Here is an 18,548-nt window from a genome sequence, read left to right as displayed (position 1 = left end):
CGTTGCTCATTGCGACAGGCCCAGATTTTCAAAATGCAACCAAATATTGTTCCTGACAATAAAACATTTTATCTGCTGACGTTGCAATAACTTTTGAAGTGCAACCTGTGAACCAGATGCAGGTTTTGTGGAGGCGGCGAGCAGCAACACTCAAGTTCATGGGACGAAGGACGTATTCACGCGCCGGCCAGTTGAGCCAGTTGTGAACTCATTGGTAAACTGGGCCAGAGGTAGAAAGGTTAAGCCAGATCAAGACCGAGGCTGCAGATCAAGTGGCCATTTGATAACTCACCTATAAACCCTGCTTAGCCCTGGAAAAACACAGAACCGAACCAGAGACAAGCAGCGGGGAAAACAATGGGACCGGGAAAATGGCTCCCCTCCCAGCGCCTCGTCGTAAAGCGGCGCTGATGGGAAATATTATTAACTGAGGGATGCGAGTGTTAGAAAACCCTACGGTGAAATAAAGCGCTCTGCCGGTGCGCGCTTTGATGAGGACGCCGGGTGACTCTTTCACACTTTTAACAACCCCTGCAGCAGCTCGTTGCTCTCGCCGTGACCCCGCTCAGGCCCGCTGATCCCAGCCATGTGACGGGCATGCGCAGTGAAAACACGCTTTTTTCCAAGAACACCGTACCAGGAACAACAGGAGCTTTGGAACAGGACGTGCCCAAACGGAGGACACAGATATCATGGAAAGGAAACAACAACAACAACAAAAAAGGGCTTCTCCTTGGTCCTCATTAATGAGATCAGGAACAGTTGAAGACCTTTTTACAAATTGGTGAGGAGTTGTCCATCTCTACTGCTGCTGCTCAGGATCAGGGCGCAAATGTTTCTCCGCCTGGCATTTGACAATATCTTACAGAGTAAGATGCCACTAAACCTTTGATATTTTGTGATGGTGAAGCAACACATTTTTGTAAATTTTATACGATAGACATTGTGCATATATGGCAGTGCGTAATGAAAAAAAAAAAAGAGGAAAAATTGGATTTTGTTTTTAAGTGTTTCACAAAGGAAAACCTGAACAATGTTAATGCGGTAAATTTGCATTACGGTAATGCAAATTTTATTTCCAGCCTTTTTTGTCTGACAATCCTCAATAAAATCAAGAGCACAAAAAGGGAAAAACGTGACAAATCTATCAAAACATGGCCTCTTCTCAAAACTCAAACAAGGCTGAGGAAAGCATTAATCAAAGAGAGAGAGGGGGCAATTTGTTTTGTTTTTTGTTCTTTTTTTTATTTTATAGCCCTTTATGTCCCATGTTTCAAATCCCTGCCTGGATATTTTTCCTTATTTGAATTGTAAGCAGTTCTTTAAATGTCCTGTGAGTAAATATATTTTGCCCAGTTATCCACAACAACTGGAGCTTTCAATATCCAGCAAGTTATTTTCACAATTTAGCATCTATTAAAAGATTGCCCCTGTTGGAATTCTTCAGACAGCGCCCCGTGTGGCGGATTCACGGTACTGCAAATTTGCTCAGTTCAGTCTGGAAAGGTGAAACCTTATGTTAACAGTAATTCCCTTGAGATAAATTCTCTCTTTTGAATATATTCGTATATTTTCTATAAAATATTACAAAACAATAATTGCTGCAGTCAACAAATCTAATAGAAAATAACCAGAAGAAGAAAACCAGAGTTGAAAGAAAGACGTACGAGAACCCGTGGAAGAAGATGCTCAGGTAGGACACATAACGCCCCCTCATGAACAAGATGGACGGAGCCAAACGCATGTCAGTCCTGAAAGAAGAGGCTGAAAACGACGTGGGAGAGGGACGGCGGTTCACCTCCTACCTGGACAACGACCCTAAACATTCAGCCAGAGGTTTAGATCAACGCATACGGTCAAACTCCTGAACTAAATCCATATACTGCGTGACTTGAAAGTAACTCTCCGTCAATCCAGTTTGACTGACTTTGAACTATTCGATCACATAAAATCCTACTAAACTACATCACAAAGTTTGTGGTTTTAATGTGAAAAGTTTCAGGCGGTGAGAAAACTGCAAGGAGATGTGATCAATGGAAAGATGATACTGGACTGAATGCACTTTAATCTGAAAACTACAATTTTGTGGGATTAAGTCAGCCTGGACTGAATCAAATGTAGAGCTATAATCGTGGACATAAATCAGTTCTGTCTTGTAAAATCACTTGAGGTAATACTTGGGGAAATTTGGTGCTGTATCAATGAAATTAAATTTAATTTGACTGAACGCTGCTCATGTACTTTCTACCTTTGCGATATTTTCTTCATCCCTGGCTGCATTGCAAAGCAACTTGGATCATTAGTTATCTCACCGTTTGTTTCTTGGAGTTTAAATCGGGATTAAAATCTCATCATGTTGGAGTGTATTTGGGATTTCTGCCGTTGTTGGGCCAAATTTGTTGTGGCCCACCATAATATCAGAAAGGAATGACTGAGTGCTGTGTGATGTTGTCTGTTGAATCTCGGAGTGTGAATCTCGGAGTGTGAGTCTACGGCGTTACGTCAGCGCTCTGATTACTCCGCTGGCTTTGACGTCAGCTGCTTGTGAGGTTCGCCGTCACCTCGGCGCTGCTTCCTGTGAACACGTGTGTCTTTGACGGATGACAACGTTCCTCTTTCCTGAGCTGATACGTATTTGTTTTCTCCAGCCTGACGTCAACTTAACATACTGTATACATATATATATATATATATATTTTTTTTTTTTACTATGTCATCGCTGTCGCCGGCGTCATCGTGCTCTCACTGACCTCCAGACCTCAGAGCAGCTCCGGTCATGGTTCAGCTGGGGGTTAACCCCGTCTTACTGAATGGCTGGTAGATATGGCTGACTAATCCTCCTTAGTGCAAAAGCACTTGGGAGTGTTATGAAGCCCATCTCTCTCTCTCTCTCTCTCTCTCTCTCTGTTTTACTCTCTCTCTCTTTTTTCATCCCTCTTTCCCCGTCTTTCTGCTCCTCCCACGTCCCGCTCTCTGTGGATTGTCCACTCCCCACGTGGCTCAGGTCCCCACGCTGCCAGCCCCGCTCATTTGCCAAAAAAACACAGTTAAGCATCTGGATGCCGTCCAATGAGGTTCACTTTTGCGTCGCCCTGCAGTCGCTTCCATTTCCAGCGAAACATGCGGGAAACGCAGCCCCACACGTCATCAGTCCCCAAATCTCAGATTTTCATCTCTTTAGGAAATTTGTTTGACTCTGTGGGAAAAGTGAAAGCAAAGAAGCGTTGAATTTTTAGATCGCAGAACAATTATTTGTGATTTTCTTCATAGTCGTGATGCTTCTGCGTTTATTTGTTTTACCAAAGGACTGGGATTCATTACAGACTCATTATGGGGGGGGAATTATTTTTAACGTTTTACTTCCATCAAGTTTAAATATATTCTACCTCCACAAAGAGGCCCATTATTCTTCAAAAGACAGGAGGACATACCATTCAAAACCAGGACAAACGAGGCTGAGTGAAGGTCTACACTCCCTCTACATGAAAGTTAAGAGAGGGAAGAGAGAGATTAAAAAATGTTGGAGAACTCAAGCAGAAAGTGGCATATTGAAGAAACCATAAAACTTAGTAAGTAATTTCTACCTGCTAACCAACTGTACCTTATGCCCTACCATCACAGATGTCAAAAATGTGTAGTTTTTCAAACTCATCAGGACTCTGTGTGTTTTTAAATAAGACTGAGAATGAGCTTTTAGCAAAAAGCATTTCAGACAAAAGAAAGAAGAAAATCGTTGTGGCCGTTTCTGTTGAATTTCTGTAAATCGTTCATTCTGTCGATGTAGTTTTTCTTTGGGCAGTTAAAATATACTTTAGTTAGCTTATAACCAAAGTCTGTACTCATTGTTTAAACATATATTTGGAATTGTTTAGATTACTTTGATAACTTTTAGACCCTCCCATTAATTTAAGTGAGAACACACCGTGGGAGGACGTCCTTCTGCTTGGTAAATGTCCGGTGTGACGGTGGGATGTTTTTGTGAAATGATTTGTTTTTTTACCACTTTTTGAACTTGAAACATCAGATTAAGTTAACTTTCCTTTTCAACTAAGTTGTAAGAGAATTTTAGTAATTGCTTTGACTGTGTTTTTGCAATAAATGAAGCGTATGTATTTTTACAAACAAGTGCGTGCAAGAGTCAGATCACCAGTTGCCTTTATTGGAAATTGTTGGATTTGGAAATTAGAAGGCCGCAACAAATGTATATCTTGAATAAAATAAAATAATAACCATTGTCTTTCAAAGCTTATGTAATTGCACTAAGCGATAAAAGTTTTTATTTTATTTTTTTTTTAATAAAAATCTTTCTCTGTCTTTATTTAGGTTTTAACAATTACATTGCGCAAACTATTTGTACCTCTAAGAAAACAAATCTTTAAAACTGTCTCATAATTCTGACAAACTGCGTATTTCCACTGGTATTTTGACAATTAATCTTTAGCTTCAAGTCTTCGAAGTTAGAAAATCATCTTTCATCTGGACTCCAAAGTATTAATACTAGAAAAATATCAGTGAAATAAAAAGATCACTTCAAACTGACATCAGCTAAAGGTATCAATACGTTTGGGCCTTACTGTTTCAATAAACACTATGCATTTACTCTAATCATGTAGATTATATACAAAAATGTTTTAAAAATTTTTTTAAATAAAATAAAAAAGGGTAGCTATGCAAGGCACAGAGCACAGGAATCAATTTCCAGACTTGAGAAGAAATTATTCATTTGATTGACTGAACAACGTGGAGTTCAAACTTCAGTCAAGCCTAAAGATTTTGGAGAGTGATTATATTTAGGTGTGAGCTCCACGTTCAGAAAATAAACGACGTGTTTGCAGCGGCAGTCCGGTCAGATGAAGCTCAAAGGCCTGCACAGTCAAGACTCCTCAATATTTCAAAATAAAACACTGCCTGCTGAGCTGACTGTAGAAACCATTAATCACCGCTAGATCACCTGAATTGTGTTTTAGAAGTTCCTCTGCAGGTGTTTCCGTTCACTCACAAAACAGGAGGTCAGACTTTAAGGTGTAGGCGTGTGTGTGTGTGTGGGGGGGGGGGGTGCGTGCGTGTGTGTGTGTGTGTGTAAACCTCCGTATCTAATTTTACTGATTCCTTATTTCCACGTCAGAAGAAAGATTACACGTTGTTCCATATGCCTGGAGAATTACGCTACCCTGGCTCCTTCAACAGAGGCTGATGAAGCCCGAGCGAGTCATTAAGGACGGACTCGGCTACGACTTAATTGCTATTGTGTTTTCGCTGATTATCTAATCAGCTGATTAGATAATCAGCGCCTCAGAGGTTTGTTCCTGACCATCATTGAGTCAGTCTAAAGTTCCTGTTTTCACACACGACGCCGCGCGGCGTTACGTCCAGCGACCGAACGCACAAAGGCACCGAGTGTCCCTCCGTCTCTCCGTCCGTCCGTCCGTCTGTCTGACACACTCCCTTCCTGTTTCTTTCTCCTCTCCAACTGTCAGCGGACAGCCCCGGCTCTGTGCAGCCGCCTGCCCCCCACATCTGCGCGCCTTTGCACCGCTGTTGGGTCCGCTGTGCTCCAGACAAGTGGCCAGACATCGTCTGTCTGGGCTGACATGGTGGACAATGCTCACAATGAGGCCTTTCACACTTAGAAGACGCATATCTCATCTTCCCCTGGGCGTCGTGCTGCAGAGCACGGAGACGGCTGTGATACTGTGAATAAATCTGTTTAGCCAATAGTACGTTGTGTAAATGAAAGAATTATTTGTGATATTAATGTGTAAAACTGAAGAAAGCTTTGAGTTCGACCTCCGGGAGGGTTTGAATTTGGGTTTGCAGAGTTTAGTCCACTTCCAGGCAAAGTTGGGCGATACACACACACACATATATATATATCAGGATATTTTGGTACTATTATAATAATGTTAAAAGTGATTATAAAAACTATTTATTCCCTTTTTTATGTAACTGTAAAGCTGTGACTGAACATATACTGCTCTTGAAAAACATTTCCATTTGTAATATGTTTCTTTTGGTCACCAGTCACATAAAAATGTATCACTCAGCTGAAAACACTAACTGCATTTAATCACGCTTTCAAATTTATTGATATTTTGATGATGCTCTTACTGAACAAACTAGAGAGGCAATATTAAAGCTAACAAACTTGACAGTACGGACAAGTCTGGGGTGATTAATTGAAATGCACTGTGACAACAGTGAATCAAAATTCTTATCGCGATAAGACATTTATCATCATAAATGATAAACGATACGAATCAGTCGTTAGATAGATTAACTTTAATGTCATCATACCTACAAGGCCATGCAATCAGATTTTGCTGGCAGCAATGTTATTATTATCGCTGAAACATTTATTGGTTTTGACGCTTATGCTGAGGAGATATCCAACTGATATTGCTGTTTAACAATAAAATAACCACATATGCTGAGTAAATTAAATGTAGATGTGTTTTGGACGTTTGAACTGGGAAAAGGGTGATTTTTCTGGAGAAGGTTTAGATTTCACTACATGCAAAAGGAAACAGCACAAGAAGTCTTCTAGCACTCTAAAAATGTAACGTTTAGTCTTCAGTATGATCTGGACTGTTTGCACAATTTATTAATTTCTCAGATTTCTGACACTACTTGAACTGTCAAAAAGGTTTGCTTACACTTTGTAATGCAGTCCAATTAATATCCTGCTAAATCGGAGTCTAAATACAACAGGCTGTGTTTAGACTCTGATTAGTCCATGTAATAGTATTTATATGACTGGATTCACTCCCGTTCTACTACCATCGGCCTGTAAAATCAATTTTTACATATTTTTACTCCATTTGACAAAACTACAGTGAAAACCAACAACACTGACATATCATTAGAACCCTGTAACCCGCCCACCTGCTGCACATCCGGTTCTGTTCGCTACCAGGACAGATAAAAGGCTCTGACTAATCAGTTCTCCCAGAAGCGCTAGGGCCGTTCTGAGAAAATCTTATGCAGCTCATGCGCAGATCATAGGAGGGTCCGTTAAATTTAGAGGGCTTATGAACCCTGAGGCTCGTAGCCTGGCGGTATATTCTCAGAAAGGGTAAAGGCTCACATAACGCAAAGGCTGGAGAAAATACCACAGCTTGTTCTCGTGGTAGGACTGGAGGGAAATCTTCTAAATGGTCCCTCCTTTTCAGGAAAGGAGATAAACTTCCAAGCAGATCACGTAAAAGGAGAAAAATCAGATTTGTTTTGGATGTATGTGAGTGATGCGGTTGATAATAACAGAGATTTTGTCTGGCTGACTTATTGTTTGTGATACCTGTAGTTGTGGCTAGAAAGGATAATTATATGGATGGACAACAAAAACATATCCTGGACAAAGTGGCTTCATAGATTTCAGCTTATAAAGCTAGTTTTGTTTGGATAAGTGAAGTGTGTGTGTGTGTGTGTGTGTTTTTAAAATAACTCTTCAACACAGCCAAAAACAGCTCACAAAGCTTTAGAGAGGAGGCGGCGCCGACCTCGAGCTCTTTGGGCTGCAGAACACTGAGATTTCATCCCACAAAGGTCAAACGGCAGCGTTTTAATTTGCAAGCTTGTCCTAGAAAGGCTTGCTGGCTCTGAGGCTCTTTCATACGCACCGCCTCGCACACTGTTCACGGCTCTTAAGCGTTTTCTCCTTTTGCCACATCGGAACCATAAACTTTGGTGTATTCTGTTTGGGATTTTATGTTCTGGTCCGACACAAAGTAATGCAAAGCTGCGACGGATGGAAACGGATGAAAAGAAATACGAGGTTTTCAAATGTTTTCCATCTGAAATAAAAAAATTTCCCAGAGCCACATTTCCCAATGTTAGCTTGGCGGGGCTGGATAGAGAGCAATCCGAACATCCGTTTCCAGAACCTGCCACAGATTCTTCCTTGGATTTATGTCCAGATTTTGACTGGTCCAGTATAGCGCAGGATTTTGTTTTGCTCTAAACTCTTCCACCTGAAGCTCTGCCTGCCTGTGAAAATCCCTCCTTGTTTTCTGGTTTCAGCTTCAGACTCAAGTCTTCTGCAGCCCCTGAACAAATACATCCCCGCAGCATGACGCTGCCACCACCACACTTCACAAGAGACTCAAAGTTTCCCACTCGAGTTGCTGATCTCTGCAGAGCTACCATGACTCTCGATTAACTTTAAAACTTCTCCTGCTTTCACTTTCCTATAAATCACACAAAGTACAGCTTTAGCAAGTGTGTGGCTCAGATGCTGTAGAAGATTTACGATTAAGATAAAGCAGTAAAGTAAATGTTATTAAAAAAGAAAGCTGGGAATCTTGGATAACCACACTGGTTTTCAGCTGAACGTTCCTTTGTCAGGCTGTTTTTGTTGGGTGATTTCAGTAGCTCTGTGAGCTAACAAAGGCTATCCACTGGCTGCATGTAAGACAAGTTTGACCTGTCCCTCACTGAGCGCCAGCACAGCACAGACGTCTTCCTAACAGCAGAAATGTGTCAGATGAAAGTCCCTCCTTGAAAGCCGCCAAAAGAGGAAAGAAAAAAACACGATCGTTTGTCTTTGCTCTGTCAGCTTTACATTAAACATTAAAGAGGATTCAACGAGCCCGCTGGCTGCAGCTTTCTGCAGGCTGAAGGCTGTTCAGACGTTCCCTCCGACAGACAATTAATTCAATGGCTTTTCTCAGTGCAAACAAGCCGACGACCTGCAGGGTCGTCCAACGGCATTCAGACCCCTTGAACTATTCCATATGTCGTGTTACAACCACAACTTTACTCCAGTTCATTTGGGGGTTTGTGTGATAAACCAATATAAAGTAGTATAAAAAAATGATCTGGTTGGAAAATGCTACATGTTTTTTGTTTGTTTGTTTTTAAAAAAAAAAAAAAAAAATCTTTAACAAGAAAAAGTGCAGCACGTTAATTGTGTCCCCTCCACAGCTTGTTTAAACAGAACTTGTTCTGACTTTTTTAAAGTTATTTTTTGTCTCGCCACTCTTGCTGAAAGAGCCTGATTTGTGGAGAGCACAACCGTTTGTTTTAATTTCCCACCTGAGCTGTGGCTCACTGCAGCTCCTCTCTAACAAAACTCTTAGGTCTTCACAGAACAGCTGGGCTGTGTGCTGAAATTAAACTAAACTGAACTGGACTCTGTTGATTTAGTAATGCAACATTGATCAAATGTAAAGTAAAAAACAAAAAAAACAAGAGTGGTGAAAACTTCTGCAAGGAGATGCATGAACATCAGGAAACTCAAAAAACAAAACGTTGAGGAGCATTAAAAGTAAAAAAAAAAAAAAAAAAAGAAAAAAAAAACATAGTATGTTTTAATTCACATCTTCAGGGAAAACTTTAAGAACCTCGTGAGATGACCCCGAAAAATAATTGACCCCCGCTACTCCTCTGAAGCTGCTGGAGTCAGACAGGCCTTCACAATAAGAGCGGCGGTCTGGGTTCATTTCTCAGGGAAACGGTAACGCGGTGACCGAGCTGCAGACTCTGTGGCTGGGAGCCCGCAGCTCCCCTCCTCCGCCCGGGTGTGTTACCCTGGAGCTGGGAGCCACCTGCCGGGACGAAGGGAGAGCTCCGGGCGGGTACCACATGACGCCGCGACGAAGGCTTTTACTCCCGCGTGCAGGCTAGGGCTTCCCCCACTTCCTGTTACCGCGCGGCGCTAAGACTTCACAATTAAAGTGGCCTGTTCAAAAATGAATTTAAAAAAGAAAAAGAAATCCGTGTTTTTCCAAGACAAAAGCTGGAGTTATAATACTAATCTAAAACAATATTAATGAGCTGCCATTGTGTAGAAAAATTATCAAAAGTTGACTCAAAAAAATAAATCCTCTTAATTAAGGAATAAATGCGAGCTCGAAGCTAAAAATGCCTCAAAAGAGAAAAAAAAAAAGTTTATTTTTAGTAACTCTGGAATAAGAGAGAAAATAAAGTAGTAAAAAAAAGAATAATATAAAGTCATGATTGATTAAGTTCTAACGACCAAAAGGCCTTCTGCTAATTCTTGTTTCACAAATATTCACATAAATTATATATTTCTTGAATAAAGTTATGTCAACATTTGAAATATATATAGAGATATTTTTTCTGTTGTTGTTTCGTAGAAAACTTTTTTTCTCTACTTGCGTCACGTCGCCGCTTTATGATCATACACACGAACACTTACTTTAAAACAGAAACGTTTCCAAACGCCAGCTTTTCTTTTGAAAATAACAAAACTAGTACGATTAATAAAATATAAATGAAAATACGAGAAGTAATCGAAAGTTTAATACGTTATGGAATGTAAAATGGAGTGTACTTTTTAAAGTTTTGACAGATATTTTTGTCTGCATTCTGTCATTCATCTGCTTTTTTTTAATCCCGCATTGATTTGCGGTGAGTCACTTTTTGATGTGTGAAAAATATTTGCAAAAATTCACTTACGTTTGTACTTTCTTTTATAAATAAAGTATTTTTGTTCGTTTAGAATTGCACTGGTGCTGAATGTGTTCTGGTTCGCTTCTGAACGCAGCGCGAAATGCGCAAAAGCTACAAAAATGACGCACATGGACGCGCCAGGGGTTTAGATAGATATATTCAGAGAAGTCACGTGGATTCGCTCGTCTTTAAAAAATAATCTTATTTTTTCTGTCAGTTTTTAAAAAATGTTTTATCTGCTATTCTGTTTGGGAATGTTTCTAAGTTTATTTGTACAGCCTCAGTGCTGAAAACTGGATGAAAGGAACTAATTGATGTAAAATCAGAGGCAATAAAACTATATATAGCTATATTATTTTTTCTTTATTATTTTGATGTTAAATAACACAGTGCATTAGGCTTTAGTGCAAAAGAATAAACTTCATGGCTGCCTGGACACATTTATATTAAGTTTTGCATAACTTTGGCTATTGGTGCCAAATGTTTCCCATTGAGCATTTTGGGAGAACCTCCATTTTAACTTTTTTTTTTAATTGTTTGTTTAAATTGCTGAATACCTGTTAGTTATGGTGAGGATTGAAGTTAATGATGGCATTCATGACAACAACAACAAAAAGAATTGACATGTAATTCTTATAATAAATAGACATTAAATTGCTGAAATAAATGTTCTTGGAAAAGCATTTTTGTTTTCAAGCAACAGAGGAAGAATGTCAGATGAAGGAAAGGCCCGATGGCAACAAGATGGTCCAACTGCTAGGAAGGGAAACATGAAGGAACCAAGAGAAATAGAGGAGGCATCTGCTCACTAGTGTGTGTGAAGAGATTACATGAGACGGCCACCTACATCCAAAACGCCACAATAAAAGTTCAGAACATGAAAAAAAAAAAAAGATCCAAACTCAGAAGTCAGGTCAAAATTTCTCATTTAGCCCTAAATGTGAATATGTTATTCCGAAAAAAAAAAAAAAAAAAGAGAGAAAAAACCTCAAAACTTGTGGTTTGGTTAATAAAGAAGAATTAAAATCATTCATTTTCTGTTTGTTTCATTTTTTTTTGTTTTTTTTCCTGCATTTGGGGCACAGTGATCACAGACTGCTGAGTCAGAAAAAGCAAGTTTATATTTAAAATATGGTTATTAGATAGATAGATAGATAGATAGATAGATAGATAGATAGATAGATAGATAGATAGATAGATAGATAGATAGATAGATAGATAGATAGATAGATAGATAGATAGATAGATAGATAGATAGATAGATAGATAGATAGATAGATAGATAGATAGATAGATAGATAGATAGATAGATAGATAGATAGATAGATAGATAGATGTAACTTTAAGAGCTCTTTCTTCCTCTTTTGCATGATTAGCCTTAAGCGGATAAACCATTTGCTTTAAAACCTTCCCAAACTGCGGCGCGTATCATAATGAGAGAGCAGAAACGCTCTTGATGCCAACTAAAAGCCTTTTCCATCCTTCCTAAAAGGTGCTTCAAGGCAGGTAATAAATGTTATGGCGCACTGGTGCTTTTTAATGATTTAGAGTTTGCTTGCACTTGAAGGCCATTGGAGGTATTTTGGAGAAAGTTTCATTCATTCAGCCTTCCTCCTCTTCCTCCTCCTCCTCAGCAGCAGGAAGCTGAGGCCTTCACATTAACACCCCCGGAGTCAGCACTAATGAGGGCCTCAGCGGCTGCCCTAGGCTCCCACACACACACACACACACACACACACACACACACACACACACACACACACACCTTCTTTCCATGCACGACAAAGTCTGTTTTTTTTGTTTTTTTTGTTTCTGGATGTGACGGTGGTCTTACTGCCACAAGTGGTGGTGCGTGACGTTCCTGTGCGCTTTTCAGCAGCAACAGGTCTCTTTGTCTTTTTGTCTTTTTTTTTTTTTTTTTTTTTACATGCTGATAGCAAAGTGAAAAATAAGAGGAAAGGCCTTGACACAGCCACTGCTTGTTGAAACTGAAATGAAACACATTTGAAGCTCCGTCCCACTTCTGTTTCACTACATGTTGTTTGGCTAAACATCAGCAGCTGTGTTCCTTTTGCAGCTGCGGTGCATTTTTGTAAAAATGCTGTCATTATGACACCCTGGTCTAATGGGTGAAAGGCTCAGCAGTGGCTTTTAGCTTCTTCTAGCATAATTTGGCTCAAATGTTAACTTTTGAGAAAGGACAACGTGATGACAAAAATAAACTTCAGCTATAAAAATAACAGTTTAGCCAGTAATAACGTAATGTAAGCTGTAAATTGTAACTCTAAAATGTGACCAGCATTCAGTGAGGTTCTTGTTTGTGCCCAAGAGAAGTGATTTAAAAATGTAACTTTTTAGCTTTTTTTTAAAAAATACATGTATTTATAGTTTTCGCCAACCCAAACAGGGATTCAATGAATCTGTGATCAGAGTGGAATAGTTCAGTCCAGGTTTTGACATGACCAGAACCTCAGGAATATGGATATAAATTCACATACATGTACGATTTGAATGGTTTATGACCAAATTTAGTCCAGAAAACTGTTTAATTCAGAGCTGCTTTGGAAATTTGAGAAATATACAAACGTTAGCTTTAAAAGTCATGCGCACAGATATATTTCCCTGCAGTACTTATACTGTACACAACACAGATCCTCAGCCCTCTTTTGACTGACTGAACTTGTCATTAAGGGACAGAAAATCTTCTCTAGGGTGCTTCTGATAAATGTCATCTTTTTTTTCTTTTGTTTTTTATCTCAGCGCCATCCCCAAACACAGTGGCGCCCTAGGCAGAGAGCCGCCTTAACTTAATAAATAGCTGCAACCTAAACTCATTAATGTGCCTCCTCTGCTTTCTTGAGTTTATATTCCTAAAAATATGCATGTCAGACTCTTGACAATTTTCTATTGCTGGCCGTTTTGAATACCCCCCATCCCTCTCTGTTGGTGGCGCTGCTTTTGGTCAATATTATGTTCAGTTCAGTTTAATCGTACGGTGTCAATTCAAAATAAATCTCATTTGAAAGCAATTTACAAGTCAAACAGGTCCAATTTGTATACATAGATGCACAATCAAGTCAATCCAGTCATGTTGTGCGGACAGATTCAAATTAAATTGCATACATCAAAGCTTCATCCGAGGTATTAAAAATAAAAGCGCAGTCAAATTCAGCTTGGTCCCTCCACTATCAACATTTATATGAATAAAACATTCAACCAGATTTTTAAAAATAAAAATCCACTTTAGTTTGATTGTTGATATTCAGCAAATTTGTCTTCTGGGTTAACTTGACGCCTTCGTTTTACAGTGTTCTTAAGAGTGAACAATGTTTTCTCTTTTCTTATTGCTGCTCTTTTTTTTTATTCATGGCTCATTCCAAGCATAAGAGCATTTATAAAGAACATTTATATGTATGAGGGTTTGCTTTACTTTGTCCAGAGGAAATAAGACGCAACTCGTCCATGTCCTCCATGATAAAAGCCTCCATTGTAATGCTGACAGTGCTGAATAGGTATTTACTGGTTTAATCTCCAAGTGCGCTTAACTCCCCTCTGTCTGAACATATGCCGAGATAAAAAATAAAAAAAAATTTAATTTGGGCCACTTATGAGTAATTTATCTCTTTTTTAAAAAAAATATTATCCCATTCCCTTCTTTGCTGTGTGTGTTTAAAATCTTCTCTGGCCCAACCTTGTTTGTATTTCATATCTTTCTCGCCCTAAATTTGGCTGTTTTCAAGCTAACTGTAAGAAGCTGCTTTGGGCGGAGCATCAAAGTCCCCCCCATCCTACCCCACCTCTCGCTCTTTCTCTCCATCTCTGATTGGCTGAGAAGCACATCAAAGACTCCGCACACACCTGTGAACCTTTATAATTCAATGTTTACCAATCAAACGCACCTGTAAGCTATCCACATATGCAACGCCTCAGATTAACATTAATCGTTTCTAACCGAGTAAAATAGCTCTTTGTTTGACGTCACGGTTATTTTAAACGAACCGTGTCGTACATTCGGCAGAGCTCGGAACCAGGAAGCCGGTGTTCTTCGCTCTTCCTACCTGCGTTTCCGAGAGGTTCAGCTGCCGGGCCAGCTCCGTGCGCTCCCGGCCCACCACGTACTGGCACCGCTGGAACTCCAGCTCCAGGCGGTACAGCTGCTCGGCCGTGAAGGAGGTCCGAGTGCGTTTGGGCCGGTCCAAGTCCAGGCCCTTAGGCAGGACGATCTCCCGGATGGTGCCTTTGGCGTCTGTGTGGGTGTTGGAAAGCACAAAGAGTCGGTGTATTTCCGCACGACGTGGTTTATGATGATGAAATCATGACCTGCTAGTGTCTTATTATTATAGCCGGGAATAAAAACCAACTGAGCAACAGCTCGGTAGTTTCAGGAAACAGAAATAACAAAATAACAAATGCCTGCTAGGCTGGTGTGACTCAGGCCCATATACGGTGCCACACTGATGTAATATTTATGAGCATACACATAAAGGCATATGGCTTCAGGGCTCACAAAAGCATGAATGGACGGCTGATTTGTGTATGTGCATATATATATATATATATATATATATATATATATATATATATATATATATATATATATATATATATATATATATATATATATATATATATATATATATATATATATATATATATATATATATATATATATATATATATATATATATATATATATATATACATGCAGTAGCTATATTTTGTCTTCATTACCGTCTTCCATGTTTTATTGGCAGAGTGTCATGTTGGCATAGGTTTTACATCTAGGAATGAATTGCCCTAAAGCCCTTCGACCACTTACCCAAAAGCTTTTCTTTTTTTTTTTTAATAAAAATCCAAGTTTGTTTTATTTTCAATAACATTTGTCTCGAGCAGTGGACACCCACGTTTCATGCATGCCTCACTGAGAAACCCCATGAATTTATGCTCCGTGATTCGTCTGATTTAAAGAGCGTAATTATAAAGACTTTGACTGTAACGCAGCCTGACACAAAGTATTCAGCAAGCTAAACACTGGAGTGCACAGCTGTATATATATATATATATATTTAAAGAAAAAAAAAAAACAATGTTTACGTTTTTTTTTTCTGTGTTGTACTTTAGTTGGTACAATGAATGGAATAAATAAATAAATAAATAAATAAACGTGGTCATGTAGCTACAGGCAAGCAGAGATCTGATTGGTGGAGAGTTTCTCTTGATAAGAGCTGAAGCAGTGAACCAGAGCAGCGCAGGCAAACAAAGCGGCCGGTTTCTGAAGCTTCATTCTGATTGTTTACTGTTTTATCTGCTGTAAACATGTTTTTCATTATTACCTTTCGACGGATTGTCCGTGATTTACAGGATGTCGTCATGTCCTTGTTGTTTGGTTTATTTTATTTTACTTAAGTTTATATTTAATTATTTGATTCAATTTACGGACATTTTTTTTCCATACTGATCTGAAATGGCGTGTAAAAAAATAAACAAATAAATAAATAAATAGATAAATAGAGAAAATAAAATAGCCGTATCAAAACAACAATTGCCTTTCTGGCAAGCAATTAAATTGTGCAGGTTTTTATCGTTAATAATATATTATTGATATTTATTTGAAAATCAATAAATAAAGACACATGATCTATTTGCTTATTCTTTTCATATATACATTTTTAGATTGACTTATTTATTTGTGAATGTTCCTGTTCATCACAGCTCTTGGACTCAACAGCAGCAGCAGCGGTGAAAAAAAAAACTCCTCTTTGTTCATTCATAAAATATGCAGTCCAATAAAATATGAAGAGCGCTGAATTAAATATGAAACAGAAGCAGCTGCACGCGGAGCGAGTGTTTCTGACGGAAAGCAACCTTCAATCCGAGGAGCAAAAAGGCCCAAAATACCTGCAAACATTTATTTATTTATTTATTTATTTATTTATTTATTTATTTATTTATTTATTTATTTATTTATTTATTTATTTATTGGAATGGGTGAATTTTCTGAAGCTTAAGGTAAAGTTTCATCTCCGCTTGTTTGATGGTCATTTGCAGACGTGCTGATGAATCGTTGTTCGGATACATCGGATACATTCCCCCACCCCCCACCCCCCCACTTAATTAAAAAGTAAATCGTAGCTATTTAAGCTGCTATGGACTCCGCATGTTGCTTTAATCTGCAGAAATACAGATTAAATGCCAACATTGCATATATAGATATATATTGCCTCATAGTGTCACAGGTAAACAAATGTTTCCGCAAAAAGACATTAACGCATGCAAATGTGAAGGAAATGCTTTATTTGTTTTTCTTTCTCTGCCTCAAACTGAAGCAGCATTTCAAACTGTGCAGCGCTTTTCTAGGACGCAGAGCAGCGGCTGTGTAGGGAGACCTGCTGACCTCTCTGTGACCCCGGTCGCTCTCGAAAAAAAAAGAAGAAAAAAAAGGAAAAGAAAGAAAGAAAAAAAGGGAAACAAATCCGAAGCAATTCTGAGCAATTCTGATTCAAAAGCACAATCCCACCTCTGAAAACGTTCACTGACTAACAGCTGGACGGTGAAACCGGCCCTCATGCCTGATTTTTACCTGCTTGTTTCCTGTAACGCGGTGCGGTTCGAATGCTTGCTGGAGGCTGAATCACAAACCGCAATGCACATCTGATGTTACCGTAACACGGTGTTATCGCCCAGGCGGCCCCGATAAACCAAAGCAAATATAAATATAAAGATGATTAGCGTAACAATATATGTCCGGGATCATTTTAACATTTTACTTGCTTATTAATCACAGAGACACAATAACACCACGGAAAGAACATTTTGATCTTTTGTCTTTTAGTTTCGCTGTAGCTACTGTAGCGTTTTTAAGGTCGATTTTTATTTTTATTTTCATTAAAATTTTTATTTAAATGCATTTTAAATTTTATTCAATACATTTTTATCACGTACCCTTTTATTTTATTTTTGTTTTGTATGTGTGTGTGTGGGTGGGAGGGTGCGCGCACGTGTGTGCGTGTGTGTGTGTGTTTCCATTTCTTATTTTTGTCTATTACGCGTTCATCATTGCGCGATGGATTTCAGCAATCTGTTCCTTTAAATCGGCTGTTTCTGCAGCAGCCATCATCTCCTCAGCATCGCCACGCCGCAGCAGCGTGATGAGCCGACATATTGACTTTCTCCGCTTAGGAAATCTGCAGTAAACACACAGCTGCAGGGGCAACCTCTAAGGTTTTTATGCTTATTTGAATTTTCACAGCATCAATAAAAAAAAAAAACTAAATAAAAAATAGAAGCGAAGCACACATAAAATCTGTTAAAAAAAAGAAAAAGAAGAAAGTATTCGGTGATATTCGATCATCAAAATTAGTTCATATTTTTAAGATAAATATTTACTCCTACCTTTAAGCAGGAATTTGCACGTATGTATGGAACTCTGAAAATACACCGTTGCCTAAAATCGCTTCATGTTTCACTAAAACCTTACAAGACAACAAACTACAATATAGTGCTTTGATAATTTCGTTTTAATTTTATCGATATAAAATAGCTAATTATATAGTGTATATTATTTTTACTGAACTCTAACAGAAACACACATATTCTAGGCTATTTACATTTCTTTTAAATTAGTAATAATAATAAATACACTCACCGGGTTTCTGTGTGTGTGTTTTAAGAGCTGCCTGTCCTGTGGTGACCTCCTGCAGGAGGGTGTGGATCTGAATTCAGTTTTATGTTGGTGTCCTTTAGCAGAAAGTCACAGAAATACAATTTGATTGTATGTTTTTTGTTTTTGTTCGGGGGGGGGGTTCCCCTCCAGTGTCTGTTGATGTAATGCTGATGTGTTTATGTTTCGCTCGTTAATAAATTCAAGGAGACGAATTTCAGTGTTTCTGGGTTTCTTATTCTCTGGCAACAAACGTTTCTTACTTTAAAGTTGGATATATGTTTTTAAAAGAAATCTGAACGATGGAAACGTTATCGGTTAAACCAAACAATCATTTAAACGTCCATAGCGACTATTTAGGCTGCACTGATAAAGTGTGTAATTGGCCTACTATTAATGTTTTAGACATAAATATCCCTGATGTACGTGCATGAAAATAATGATGTTTAAAACATTCGTGTATCTCTATATTTGTACG

The 18,548-nt window shown here is 38.7% G+C and overlaps 1 protein-coding gene across 1 annotated transcript in view; it reads right to left on the bottom strand.

Annotated features, from left to right (window-relative positions):
• Window positions 1-18,548, bottom strand: part of vax2 (ventral anterior homeobox 2) — a 29,644-nt gene that overhangs the window by 9,760 nt on the left and 1,336 nt on the right. Inside the window, exon 2 of the mRNA XM_044097353.1 lies at window positions 14,469-14,656. Coding sequence (XP_043953288.1) covers window positions 14,469-14,656 — 188 coding nt within the window. The remainder of the gene's footprint in view (window positions 1-14,468; window positions 14,657-18,548) is intronic.

Source organism: Gambusia affinis, linkage group LG18 (genome assembly GCF_019740435.1).
Source record: "Gambusia affinis linkage group LG18, SWU_Gaff_1.0, whole genome shotgun sequence".
NCBI classification, from domain to species: domain Eukaryota; kingdom Metazoa; phylum Chordata; class Actinopteri; order Cyprinodontiformes; family Poeciliidae; genus Gambusia; species Gambusia affinis.
The sequence above is the reverse complement of the archived record's forward strand: the minus strand, read 5'-3'. Positions and strand labels throughout refer to the sequence as shown.